Source organism: Sycon ciliatum, chromosome 3 (assembly GCF_964019385.1).
Source record: "Sycon ciliatum chromosome 3, ocSycCili1.1, whole genome shotgun sequence".
In the NCBI taxonomy this organism is placed as follows: domain Eukaryota; kingdom Metazoa; phylum Porifera; class Calcarea; order Leucosolenida; family Sycettidae; genus Sycon; species Sycon ciliatum.
Window position 1 is genome coordinate 42,137,390 of NC_088645.1, and position 14,248 is coordinate 42,151,637.

The 14,248-nt window shown below is 47.1% G+C and overlaps 1 protein-coding gene across 10 annotated transcripts in view; it reads left to right on the forward strand.

Moving 5' to 3' along the window:
- Nucleotides 1-13,650, forward strand: part of LOC135812254 (mucin-5AC-like) — a 127,846-nt gene extending 114,196 nt beyond the window's left edge. For 2 of the 10 annotated variants that reach the window (XM_065325606.1, XM_065325619.1), the window contains exons 3-10: nt 166-243; nt 1,968-2,066; nt 3,811-3,888; nt 4,911-5,003; nt 6,622-6,699; nt 8,276-8,371; nt 10,901-11,014; nt 12,494-13,650. In XM_065325606.1, coding sequence (XP_065181678.1) covers nt 166-243; nt 1,968-2,066; nt 3,811-3,888; nt 4,911-5,003; nt 6,622-6,699; nt 8,276-8,371; nt 10,901-11,014; nt 12,494-13,129 — 1,272 coding nt within the window. In that variant the 3' untranslated portion in view covers nt 13,130-13,650. The remainder of the gene's footprint in view (nt 1-165; nt 244-1,967; nt 2,067-3,810; nt 3,889-4,910; nt 5,004-6,621; nt 6,700-8,275; nt 8,372-10,900; nt 11,015-12,493) is intronic. The other 8 variants (XM_065325604.1, XM_065325605.1, XM_065325607.1 and 5 more) reach the window with 8 other exon arrangements.
- The last annotated feature ends 598 nt before the right edge of the window (nt 13,651-14,248 follow it).

Sequence of the window (14,248 nt, forward strand, 5' to 3'; positions counted from 1 at the left end):
GTTTGTGTGTGTGCGTGCGTGCGTGCGTGCGTGCGTGCGTTCGTGCGTGCGTGCGTGCGTGTGTGTGTATGTGTGTGTGTGTGTGTGTGTTTGTGTGTGTGTGTGTGTGTGTGTGTGTGTGTGTGTGTGTGTGTGTGTGTGTGTGTCTGTCTGTGTGTGTGTCAGCTGCAGATTAGGCCTACCACTGCACCCGAAAGCCTGTCATGTTCTGCTTCTGCCACTGCCTCAGCTACAACAGCTGTGGTAAGTAGAGCAACAGTTTTCTCTGTAATGCCAGTTATACACTAGGCCAGTTTGTCGGCCAATGCTTCAACACCGACTACAACATGAAATAGGCGGACTGTGTCGGAAGAGTCGGACTACCTATTCATATACAATAGTGAGCTATTTCACTTGTAAACCAGTCTGTGCACACACATACAAATTGAACACAGCCACAGTAGAGAGTGGTAGATGCCAGAGCGGAGATGTGATCGCTTCTATACACACAAGCTACAGGGTCAAAAGTATGAAAGGGCTTGTTCACTGTCTGCACCGACACTCTCTGCTGTCATGGCGACATTCCTTGTTGGAGGCCCGCTCCAACACGTGAAAGCAGTAAATATCAGCAAACCTTTGGGTGAAATATCGACCCTTCGATACTTGGCCGAAAAATCATATGATAAGAAAATCGTAGAAGATTTATCAGAATCTTGTGCGACAACGGATTTCACACCAGGCGATTTTCTCCCTGATTTTGAAGCATTTTCTCGTATGATCCCATTACAGCCGGGAAATTGTCCTATCCTTCCCGGTTTGTGCAGTAGGACGGTTGCATTCCCGTTTCTGGCAATCATATTGGTCGCCGGCAATCAGCGTCATGAGTGTCCTGTCGCTTCTAACGGCGTGTTACGTCGCGCCCTTTCGAATGTGAACTAGTCTTTATCACCTGCCATGTCACCCCTCAACCTGATTGCAGGTAGTAAAATTCATAATGCCCTCCCTGACATGCACCACCCTATAATTGTACCTCTAAACCCTTCACATAACCGGGTATCCTCTAGAATCCAGTCCGAAATGTGGTCACTATCGGGTATCAAACTTTTAAGTGAACATATTATATCCGAAGAGTGTGTTGCTCCCTACATGGGAGCTCGCGGTTTTCCTGCCGACTTGAACTCTCACTTGACTGACTCACGACTGCCATACAGAGCACACGAGAAGTCCATCAAAGCCGTCCACTCGGCAAACCTGCAGGACAGCACCACTCCCTGCTCAACACACAGTGTTTCGGGGAATTCACCCCTCATCAGTTGAGCTTGAGTAGGCTGAGGAAGATTGTGCCTGAAGAGCACCACTTATATAGTGCTCCCCAGGCATAAACATCACCAGGGATACAAACTTACGGAGACACTCCGTTTTCATCGCGACAAACACCTCGTGAACACCAGATAGCAGCGTGAGTCAGTGTCGCTTATGGAGGTGCTGAACAAGCGCTGAGGACCGTTGGCCATTCACAACGTTGTTGCCTCCAAACCATCTAATTCGCAAGCCCGTGCTGGGGACAACAATGTGAAGAAGAGGTTGGTGTGACTTCGGCGATAGTAAGGGGAGAGTGTGTTGCTCCCTACATGGGAGGTCGTGGTTTACCTGCCCACTTGAATTCTCACTTGACGGACTCACGACTGCCATCCAGAGCACACGAGAAGCCCATCAAACCGTCCACTCTGCAACCCTGCAAGAAAGCACCACCGCGAGCTCCCATGTAAGGAGCAACACACTCTTCCCCTACTAACGCCGAAGTCGCACAAACCTCTTCTTCACATAATTATATCCAGCATGTTTTGTATTATTTACTTGTATAATCATGCGAATGAACTTTTTGTTTGTGCGTGTACGTGTGTGTGTATGTGTGTGCTTGTGCATGTGTGTGTGTTTCTGTGTGTGTGTGTGTGTCTGTGTGTCTGTGCCGGTGTGACAAACTGCAGGTACCTGTCTCTAGTCCCATTGCTGCACAAGACAGCCACTCAAGTTCAGCTTCTGCCACTGCCCTTGCCCTTGCCCCTGCTTCTCCTACAGCAACGAGAGTAAGTTGAACGACATAACCTAGATTGCAAAGCTGCGTTCCCAACTGGCGCGTGGGAGTGGTACGCTTGCAGTTCATGCGTGCCCAAAGGCGCGCTCAGGCTTTCACAAAAAAACAGCAATATGGATGGATCTAAGCCCATTTCAAGCAGTCTTACTCACAGCAAGGTGATATAGCCGGTAAAATTTACTGGGTTGGCTGATGAAGATGGGGTGACAACTGGTGGCGAAGAAAAAGTCACACCTGCATAAGACATGAGTGGGTTGGTATTAGGGCTGAGTCGGGTAGCATTTTCTTCCGGTATCGGGATCGGGTAGTTTTCAACGGCTAGCACGGGTACCCGATCGGGAAATGTTTCCATGGTAACGCCACAATGCACCCCTTCCCTTACACACAGGGTAGACATGCGGAGTATTTCATGAATTTGTACTTCAGTACACTTACGCTGTACATGATATCATCTGCGACTTCGGGTTTCAGGTACTATTCCATGCCCGTCTACCCAAGGTCCTCACGAGTAGCTCCGGTACCCGACTACCCGTGCACAGCACTAGTTGCTATGCACCCACATACTGTAGGCAATAGCAAAGTCACACTTAGTGGATTCAAATCTAGAAATATAACGTGAACTTACTACTCCCTGGCCGTTTTGACGCTATCACTTTCAAGCCCTATTGTGCCGGACTTGCCCATAGTGTACTGAGCTTTTCTGTAACTTGGCTTGAAGGAGATTGATGTATGACCAACTGCTGGGGTTGATGTTTTTTGGTGATCGCGTGTACGAATGTTTGAGTGCCTGTCTGCATGTGCACACACTCGCATGATGATTGATGTGTGTTGGTGTGTGTGTGCATGTGTGTGTGTGTGCGTGTGTGTGCAACTGTGCTTGAAGCGGACGGTTGCACTTTTTGTAGTTCTGTTTTATCTGAGTTTTCAGTCGTTCCTCTTACTAGTCTTAGGCCACGGGGTGGCTCTGGGTTCACCAGAGGCGCCCCTGGCGTGTTTCTGAATTTGCTGGGGCCAGGGTTCCGCAACGTGGTCGCCAGGGCAGTGTATTTTCTGTCACGACCGTTGTCGTCCTCGTCTCTCCATTCGCGGTGGTGCAGCTGACCCCCGAATGGTTTCAAACTGCGAAGCTCGGAGTACAGTGTTGGCAGAGGCATTAGCTGTGAATGGAGACGGTTGCTGGAGATGAATGGTGATGCAGGGAGTAGCGTTACGCTAGCTGACGACGCATGGGAAATTGTGTGTACTTCTAGGCGATGTGTCCTCATGGCTGTTTTCAATGCTTGGCCTATAGCTGATATCCCTGCGTGGGATGTTCTTCCAGTGGAGTCCAGGTGGGAATTCGGGTGCCCACACTCCATCACCTGGTTGATTGTTACGGAACTGCAATAACACAGGTTCAAATAATTATTGTTTCCTTTTTGTGCGTATTTCTTGTCATCTCTCTTTTTCTATACGTTGCACACCAGATGTACTAATGTTGCTGTCTTTCTCCTGCCATCTCTCTCTCTGCTTGCTGTTTTTAGTTTTTGTTGCCACTGTCCCTCATCATACCCTTGCTTGGGTGGAGGGCAGCGTGACCCGTTAGGTTAGCTGTCAATACAGTACAGTACAGTGTGTGTGTGTATGTGTGTTTGTGTGTGTGTGTGTGTGTGTGCGTGTGTGTGTGTGTGTGTGCGTGTGTGTGTGTGTGTGTGTGTGTGTGTATGTGTATGTGTGTGTGTGTGTGTTTCCATCAGCTGCAGGTAAGGCCTACCACTGCGCCAGAAAGCCTGTCAAGTCCTGCTTCCCCCATGTCCTCTGCTACAACAGCTACAGTAAGTTGAACAACATTTTTTGTCTGTAATGCTGGTTTCACACTAGGCCAGTTTATCGTCCAATGCTTCGACACCGCCTCTGACATGAAATCTGCTGACTTTGTCGGATGAGTCAAACTACCTGATCACACACTCAACAGTGAGGTATTTCACTTGTAGACCTGACTGTGTACGCACATACAAGTTGTGCACAGCCACACTAGAGAGTGGTAGACGTCAGAGCGGAGATGTGATCATTTCTATACACACAAGCTACAGGGGCAAAAGCATGAAAGGGCTAGTTTACAATCTGCACTGACTCTCTCTGCTGTCATGGTGAAATTTCTTGTTGGAGGCCCGCTCCAACATGTGAAAGCACTAAAGGTCAGCCCACCTTTGGGTCAAATATTGACCCTGCGATGCTTGGTCAAAAAATCGTATCATAAGAAAATCGTAGCAGATTTGTCAGAATCCTGTGTGACAACGGAGTTCACACCAGGTGATTTTCGCCTTGATCTTGTTGGTTTTTCTCGTATGATTCCATGTCAGCTGGGAAATTGCCCTACCCTTCCCAGTTTGTACGATAGCACGGTTGCATTCCCGTTTCTGACAATCACATTGGAAGCCCGTCAATCAGCGTCACGAGGCGCGTGTCGTTCCTAAAGGCTTATCATGTCACGCCCCGTCGAATGTGACCGAGTCTTAGAATAAGCATCCCGCATGTCACCTCTCACCCTGATTGCCAGTTTAACAGTAAAAAATCATAATGCCCTCCCTGACATGCACCACCCTATAATTATACCAATACCACTTTCACATAACCAGATATCCTCTAGAATCCACTCCGATATCCAGTCACTGTCGGGTATCAAACTTTTAAGTGAACATATATCCAGCATGTTATTGTGTTATTTACTTGTATAATCATGCGAATGAACTTTTCGTTTGTTTGTGTGTGTGTGGGTGGGTGTGTGGGTGTGTGCGCACGCGCGCGTGTGCGTGTGTGTGGGGGGGGGGGGGTGTGCCGGTGTGATAAACTGCAGGAACCTGTCACTAGTCCCATTGCTGCACAAAACAGCCGCTCAAGTTTAGCTTCTGCCACTGCCCCTGCCCCTGCCTCTCCTACAGCAACGGGAGTAAGTTGAACGACATAGCCTATATCGTAAAGCTGTGTTCCCAACTGGCGAGTGTAGGCGGTACACTTGCGGTTAATGCGTGCCCTCAGGCTTTCACAAAAAAACAGCAACCCGAGTCGTATTTAGCGTGTGCGACACCTTCGAGTACTAATGTTTTGACCCCACCAGTCAAAGTGATTGGCATGTACGCTGGTACACGCCTGATACGCGCCGAAAATTCCAACATGTCGAAATTTCCATTTCGGTGTGTTTCTGTACGCATGGCGCCCCAAAAGCCAGCAAAATACGCACGAACGAGTGGTTTCTTGCGTACACGCGCCAGTTGTGAACACAGCTAAAGTTATCGAACATTAGGATTCAATGTCGTTTAACGACCAAAATATCCGCACGAGGCCAAATTTGCTATTATTTTGCCCATATGTGGCTCCTCTCTTCATCCCAGATTGTGTCCCATTGACCCACTGTGACAGTTTGGTGCAGTTTGGTGCATAGTTTCCAGTGTAACAAGCACCTCATGAATATTGGATAGCAATGTCAGTCAGTGTTGTTCATGGATCGATACATTGTCATCCGCAATGTTTTTGCCCACAAACCAGCTAGTCCGAAGGCCATGCTAGGCATTACTAAACCAGATAGTGGAAACCACTTTGGCGTTAATTGTAGAAAAGTTGGATGATCCCACACCGGAGCTTGCGTTTTGGTGGATGATGAAGTTTGTACAGTGGACACCAACCCAAACATGAGGGCCTGCTGGATTTCTCGGGGTTCTCGATAAAGCGACATAGCGCGGCGCTACACCCTCTTTCACTTTTTGACTGCCCCCTTTCAGAGAGAATGCTCCAACCTTCAGAGTGCGATCGCCACCTTTTTATATGCATTATAATTACACATCCTGTGCTAGCACAGCAGAGAATGGAGGCACAAGATGGCGGTAAAACTCACAAAATTGTAGGTCAGACGATCCGCACCCCAGCCCCCCTTCATTTTCGTTCTGCCTATAACACTGCTTATTTTGGAGGATTAGGAAGTCAGACAACTGCAATCTGTGGCTGCAATCAGGTTTACAAGGGGGCTTGAAAATGCTACGTCACAGCTTAGTAACAATTTAAAAAATTAAAACTGGATCCCTATGGATCCAGATTTTGTATGGATCCAAGCACATTGCAAGCAGTCTTACACACAGCAAGGTGATATAGCCGTTGAAATTGACTGGGTTGGCTAATGGGGGTGGGGTGACAACTGGTGGCTAAGAAAAAGACACACCTGAATACGACATGAGTGGGTTGCTATGCACCCACACACTGTAGACAATAGCAAAGTCACACCTTAGTGGATCCAAAAGTATAAATCTGATGTGAACTTACTACTTCCTGGCCGTTTTGATGTCATCACTTTCAAGCCCTACTATGGCGGGCTTGACCATAGTGTATTGAACTATTCTGTAACTTGACTTGAAGGAGATTGATGTACGACCAACTGCTGGGGTTGATGTTTTTTTTGGTTCGCGTGTATGAATGTATGCGTGCCTGTCGGCATGTGCACACACTCTCATAATGTGTGTGTGTGTGTGTGTGTGTGTGTGTGTGTGTGTGTGTGTGTGTGCGTGTATTTCCATCAGCCGCAGGTTATGCCTACCAGTGCGCCAGAAAGCCTGTCAAGTTCTGCTTCTGCCACTGCCTCTGTTACAACAGCTACGGTAAGTTGCGCAACATTTTTTCTCTGTACTGCCGGTTTCACACTAGTCCGATTTATCAGCCCATGCTTCTACATGGACTCCGACATGAAATCGGTGAACTGTGTGGGACCAGTGTGACTACCTGTTCACACACACAACTGAACAGTGACCTAATTCACTTGTATGGCTGTCTGTGCACATACATACAAGTTTTACACAGCCACACTAGAGAGTGGTAGACATCAGAGCGGAGATGTGATCGCTTCTATATACACAAGCTACAGGGTCAAAAGCATGAAAGGGCTAGTTCACAATCTGCATCGACTCTCTCTGCTGTCATGGTGAAATTCCTTGTTGGAGGCCCGCTCCAACATGTGAAAGCACTAAAAGTCAGCCCACCTTTGGGTCAAATATCGATCCTGCGATACTTGGTCGAAAAATCGTATCATAAGAAAATCGTAGCAGATTTGTCAGAATCCTGTGTGACAACGGATTTCACACCAGATGATTTTCGCCCTGATCTTGATGATTTTTCTCGTATGATTCCATGTTAGCCGGGAAATTGTACTACTCTTCCCGGTTTGTATGGTAGCCTGTTTGCATTCTCGTTTCTGACAATCACATTGGACGTCGCCAATCAGCATCATGAGTGTCCTGTTGCTTCTAAAGGCGTGTTACGCCTCGCGCTGTCGAATGTCAACTGGTCTTTAGCATCCCCCATGTAACCCCTCACCCTGATTGCCAGTTTAGCAGTAAAAATTCATAATGCCATCCCTGACATGCACCACCCTATAATTATACCAATACAACTTTCACATAACCGGGTATCCTCTAGAATCCACTCCGATATCCGGTCACTGTCGGGTATCAAACTTTTAAGTGAACATAATAAATCCAGAATGTTATTGTATTATTTAAGGTAACAAACCATTTGTTTTTCTGTTTGTGTGCGTATTTGTGTGTGTGTGGTTGTGCATGTTTGTGTGTGTGGGTGGTGCCAGCTAGTTCGGTTGGTAGGTACACGTATGCCTCATTGTGTTTAGGGTCTGTTGCCAACAGGCTCGGCTGCTTGAAGGTGTAATGTTGTACCTGCCACCTTTGTTGGTTCCAGGGTTCATGTACTTTCTATTTGAAGTATACATACCTGTTAACCATGGACTGCTTCTGGCTAGATTAACTCTTGTGTAATCAATGGTGCTAGTGAAGCTTTTATCAGATCCACTCTGATTTAGCCACTCACACTAGTAGCAAATATTACCTTCACTGGGGGCCGGGGTAACTGCAGTTGGATCCCAGGACGGATACCCTGATGCCGTCAATCCTTTTTCTGCACCTTGTCCTCACCCACTTACTGAGGTGTGGTGAGCCCATAAGTCGGATCATTTTCAAGTCCACCCAGAGTTTTGGGGATTTCAGGGGGTGTCGGCCGTTGGGCGGTTCAATAACCAGTTGAGTCATCTTTCCAAGATTCCTTTTGAGTCTCTCTCCCCTCTCCCGGGGGGACTCACGTGACCAGTTTTGGCAGTGAGCAACAAGTACAGTACAGTGTGGGTGTGTGTGTGTGTTGGTGTGTCTGTGCCGGTGTTATAAACTGCAGGTACCTGTTTCTAGTCCCATTGCTGCACAAGACAGCCAGTCAAGTTCAGCTTCAGCCACTGCCCCTGCCGTGACTGGCTCTCCTACAGTAACTAGAGTAAGTTAAACGACATACCTCTGTTGTACGATATCCAACAGAGTCAATGTCGGTAGCGACCAAGCTATCCGCACTAGGCTAAATATGCTATTTTGCCCAAATGTGGTTCCTTTTTGTCCCAGCGTGTCCCTAATTGACTCACTGTGACAGTTTGGTGCAGTTTGGTCCATAGTTTCCAGTGCAACTAGCACGACCTGAGACCTAGAACACATATCCAGTGTGCAAACCAACACTCTTCCGGCTGGGATGGTTCAAAGTTATGGAAGGACCAATGAGGGGAAGGTTAGCGCAGAGAAAATATATACAAGCTAAGTCCCATGGCAACAAAGAATGCCGACCATTACAGGACGCTAACGACACCAGTTAATAACATGACAATGCGGTATAACTACAATTCGAGGCACTCCTCTTTCGCTCTTTGTTCGCTTTGGCGGTGTTCGCCCTGTGTGTTGAGGCTGTTGGTGTGCGTTCTGGAGATGTGTTAGAGCTAGGCCTCAGGTGGTTAATCTAATGTCTCAGTGGCCTGTCAGTTTTGTACCCTGTTATAGCACTTTCTGACTGCTTATCACAGGCCCGTAGCAGCCCCATTTTGGTTGGTCCGGCAAGATCCGACTTCGATGCTCCCCCCCCCCCCCCCCTCCCCGAGCCCACACTCATACATATGCCGGTACATGTACAAAATGTACATGATTGTACTTCGAAGCAGAGAGCCCTACACATACACAACGCTGAGCCTGGGAAACATTGGCCGCCATCCTACTTGCGTCAATGACCACTCAGGGCCATATTGAAGTGTCACAGCAAGCCAGCATTATGATAAGATGACTCTCACAAACGATATTCAGCATCGATTAACTCTTTTGAAGTCTTTTCATCAATATCTCAATCAATATCTGTACTGATGTGTGATGAGAACTCTCAGCTACTTTTTTTTTGAATGAGTCAAACGTCATGCACAGTTTCTGTGCCCGTGTTACCTCCCGGTATGTGTAGGGCTCCCTGCTTCGAAGTACATACATTGTATCAAGAGTACATAACCCCCCGTGTACTCTTGATTGTACATGTACATGCATGTAATCGTGACCATGCAGAGTGACATAGGGCGAGAAAAGGAAGAAAGACGTTTGGCATGAGTCAGGAAAAGGGGCATCAGCATGTTGTGTCCATCCAAACAGAACGTGTTGAAGCCTATGAAGGCATAGCAACCGTATTTAAATGCATGTGATAAAAGAACCAGAATGGACCTTTGAAGGAGGAGAAAGGATATTGCAATGGAAAATCTTTGGTGCAAACTCTATCTAGAAAGAATTGGAGGAAGAAAATAATCAATACAATCATTTCAGGAAGTACAGAGTAGGAACATTCACAGGCATGACTGTCCACATGACCTTCAGCAGGGTCATAACTCCTGATGACATGTACCGTAAAGTCCGGAGCAAACGCCCACCCCATTTTTGCAAGATCTGCTGGCCTGTACACACTGACCCCATGCACTGTCACCACTACTGTACGAAAGTGCATCTCACACCGTAGCGGGAAGAGCATTTTGCTACGGTAAACTATGTCCACTTTCCTGGTTTCAAAATCTCTTTGTGCACTAGCGCTATAGCCACGAGCTAGCTAGCTCGTAGTGATTTTATAATGATGGTTGTTTTATTCCGCAAATCCGAACGGGTTTTCTTCCGAATAACAAGGTACCGAATACACTTCTGACGGTGTTTCAAGCCATCATTTCGAGATAACATAGCGCCCAAAGGCAAATGTTTTTGTTGGCACTTCGGAGTTTTCAACAAGTTAGCAGCGACGTTGTAGGTGTAGCTTCTGTTACATACCCTGTTCGACTTGCAACTGCAATATTGGGACCAGTCAAGCCGTTGACTGACGCTTCATCAGAACAATTATTGTTCCTGACAGCGCGATATCGTGGCACTGCACAAATTTATGCGGCATTACTCGTACCACATGGAGAACGAACTACCACATTTATTGAATGAAAGGAAATCTCGACAGAAGTTATTTCTGTGCAGGAAGATAATGACAATCGCTTTTGCACAGCCTCCTGGTAGGGCATAGGCAGTTTGTAGGCATTACAGTCGTTCTCGTACGCATTCGACCTTCATGCCAGTTGTTTACAACTATATTGACCTGAAAAAGACGAAAAGAGTATGGACCCGCTGGGGTGGGCGTTTGCTGCGAAGTGGGCGTTTGCTCCGGACTTTACGGTACATCTACATGTACTACCGGCACTACTATGTACTACCTCTATGCTACTCATTGCACACATCCTCATCAATGGTACCGGGTGGACATCCTGGGCTGCTCACATCTGTGAGGTTCCGCTTTTTTTTTTTTTTTTTTTTTTTTTTTTTTTTTTTTTTTTTTTTTGGTCGAATATTGGTCCGGCAGCTGCCGGACCTGCCGGACCGCCTGCTACGGCCCTGTATCAACTTGTTAGTCGTGGATAGTTGCTTCATAACTCATTTCTATGTGATTCCTTCTCTCTTGATTGTGCCTCTCTGCTGTTTTTAGGCACAGGCCACAGCAGCTGTAAGCACAGCTGTTTCATCCGTTGGTAGAGGATATCATGTCTTACCTGCCATGCCAACACCAACACAGATTGCAAACATAAGGATACGCAGAAAGGTAAGATTGGATGAGTCCGTTGTGTTTTCACACTTAGGGGTAGCAATTTTAGGCAAGTTTCAATACCAGATACTTCGAAGCACTTTAAAACAAGTCTGGATAGTATGTATATCTTTCCCGGGTACAATTAGTGGTGTGCATGGGTAGTCAGGTACCGGTGCTACCCGTGAGGACCTCGGGTAGACGGGTACAGGATAGTACCTGATAATCGGAAGTCGCAGATGACATCATGTACAGTGCACGTGTACAAATTCATGTAATCATGGCAATACTTCTCATGTCTACCCAGTGAGTGCGTTTGATTATGCCCGCGACTCGATTCTTGAATGGAATCTCGCCGTTTAATTTCATGTCATCAGCTCTGGAATCGATTCGGAATCCATTCACCCTATTCACTATTCACATCGGGTGATGTGAATAGCCAGGGGCGATTCATGACGGTTCGCGGGCATAATCGAACGCACTCAGTGTATAAGGGAAGGGGTGCATGGTGGTGTTACCATGGAAACATTACCTGATTGGGTGCCCGTGCTACCCGTGGAAAACTACCCGAACCCGATACCCGAAGAAAATGCCACCCGACTCAGCCCTAGGTGTAATGCCCAAAAACTATCCCCAAAAAAAACCTGGTGGTCTTTACCAGGTCCCGCAGAGTCTGTGTAGAACTGTCAGTGCATGTAAAAACGGTGGTTAAGAGCAGGTGTTCGCTAACCCAGAGGTCACTTACACCAGGTTTTACTGTAATAGCTGCAACTCATGTTTGGAAACAGAAGGATTTTTCCAGCCGTGCTGAGACCCATGGTTAATTGGGAACTCCTGGCCTGGCCCCGAGAGAAGCATGGATGCAGCGAATGAGATTCTACATCTTTGACCACTATAATGGTGGGTGTGATGTGCTCTCCTCCCGACTCTTCAGGGGATGCATCTGCACCGTGATCCTTGATGGTTGTGGAGTTCCTACGTATGTTGGAAACTCGGCCTCTAGCACCAACCTCTGTAAAATATTCAGCCAACACTACCTGCCAAAGGCTACTGGTGACCCAATTCACTATGGGTCGCAGTACAGCTGGAAAAATCCTTCCGCTTCCAATCAGGACTTGAACCGGGTACCTCTCATTTCTACATCATGGTCTAATACCAACGGACTGTGCCTCCCTGCCTATCTTCTGCAATGATCACCTTGTATGTACATTAGAGTAGATTTGTAGTCATTTCTGTTTATGTATCTTATTATGTGCGGTTTGTATCTGTGCGTGTGTGTGTGTGTTTGCGTGTGTGTGTGTTTGCGTGTGTGCATGTGTTTGTGGTGTGTGTGTGTGTGTGTGCACGCGTGTGTGTGTGTGTGTGTGTGTGTGTGTGTGTGTGTGTGCGTGTGCGTGTGTGTGTGTGTGTGAGTGTGTGAGCATGTGTGTGTGTGTCTGTTGATGTTTATTTTGTGCCTGTGTGTTATCCGGTATGTGGTTTTCTTTGATTACGCAGTGGAACAAGTCAGAAGTACAGCAGCATGGCAACCATGCCAGGCTTGCCACGTACAGTGACAAACTGGTTGCTGTGTGGTATGATGGTGTGAACATCACCAAGATGATGGAGACATCAGACTTGCAGACATGGCACAGTATTGACCTACCAAGTGAATACAGTAAGCTGACTGCCCCATCACTGGCATCTCATGGTGGTATGCTGTACATGTACTGTGTAACGCTCCCTAAGAGCACCAACCGATGGGTGCACTCTATTCTGCAGTACTGTGACACACCAGATAACGGTGATGGCGGCCGCAGTGGTGGTGATGGTGGACAGTGGAGCAAACTTACGGACGTCTCGCACTGTCTCCATGGCTGGTGTACTCTACATGTAGGTGCTGATGCTATTTCTCTATATGGTGGCAAGCATGATGAAACACATCACAATCATGTCAGTACCTATTCTCTAGGTAGCCAGCAGTGGAGCTCTTCTTCACCATCCAATGCTAGCCTAGTATTGCCTTCATTGCCACTACCATGCACCAGTGCATCACTTGTCCCATTCCCTGATTCACTGTACTTAGTTGGTGGTCCTACTGGTTGTTTTCTCAAACACCATGATGGTAGGTGGGTGTCCACCAGTCCACGGTAAAGCTGAAGTTTGGTGCAGCATGCGCACTGTCTGACCATTGCATGGTTATTTGCCCCAACAATGCCTCTGCTGAGTGTGTTGTACACGATATTTCATCTGGACAGGTCTATCCACTACCAGCTATGCCACAGAAGAGTTTTTACAACCCATCTCTCACACTGCTTGGCAGTACCCTGGTACTCAGTGTAGGTGGATCTGATACTCCTACTGCTCTGTACACACTGGATATGAGTGTGTGAGTGTAGTAGGTTTCTAACTACAGTCAATCACTGATGATAACTACAGTATGCAAATTGTACTGCTTTTCACTTTCTTTCTATCGTCAGAAAGTTGATAATCTTTGTTTTCACATCTCTCTGGTTGTCAAGTATCTGTCTAGTTGTACTCTGCCTCATCCCCTGTAATATATACCCAGATTGGTTAAGGGAATATTACTCTTACCTCTATAGTCACGTCCAAACTTACCCATTCTTTCCTTGATGCGTCCACAGCAGGAATGTGAATTATGACCTCAATGAAAACTATTTTTGATTGTGCATCCTCCCCTGAGTCTGCTATGTTCTAATGTCTGTTTCTGACATTGAGCAGTTTCTGCAGCTCGGGGATCAACGGATTTGTTTATTAGGTGTGTTTGGATTGTTATGACTGTATGCCTTGAGGACGAGGGTTGGGGGGGGGGGGTTGGAGGGGGAGGGGGGGGGGGGCTTGTGGAGTTGCATCATGCAAGGTTTCCATAGTCGGAGTACCATATGTTCAAGAAGCTGTTCAGTGAGCACCTGATACTAATGCTTGTCTGCATGTTTTGTACTTTACATTTCTGATATCTATAACAAAACCATGTCTGGTTTCTTGAAGAGAGAGAAACGAAGACAGACTGATACAAAGGGAGAGCTAGAGACTTAAAACCAATTCATACTTCATTTCAAGTACGGGAAACGCGTCGCATACGGGAAAGCCATAGCGCGAAGGTCGCGCAATGAATTTCCCCTACACGAAATGAAGTATGAGTAGCCTTAAAAGACAGAGGCAGAGAAGCCACGCGTTCATGCGCATACACATACCGCACACATACGGTACTAGCTCCCTGCCAGTATCTAGTCACATGGGTCTGTCAGGGAG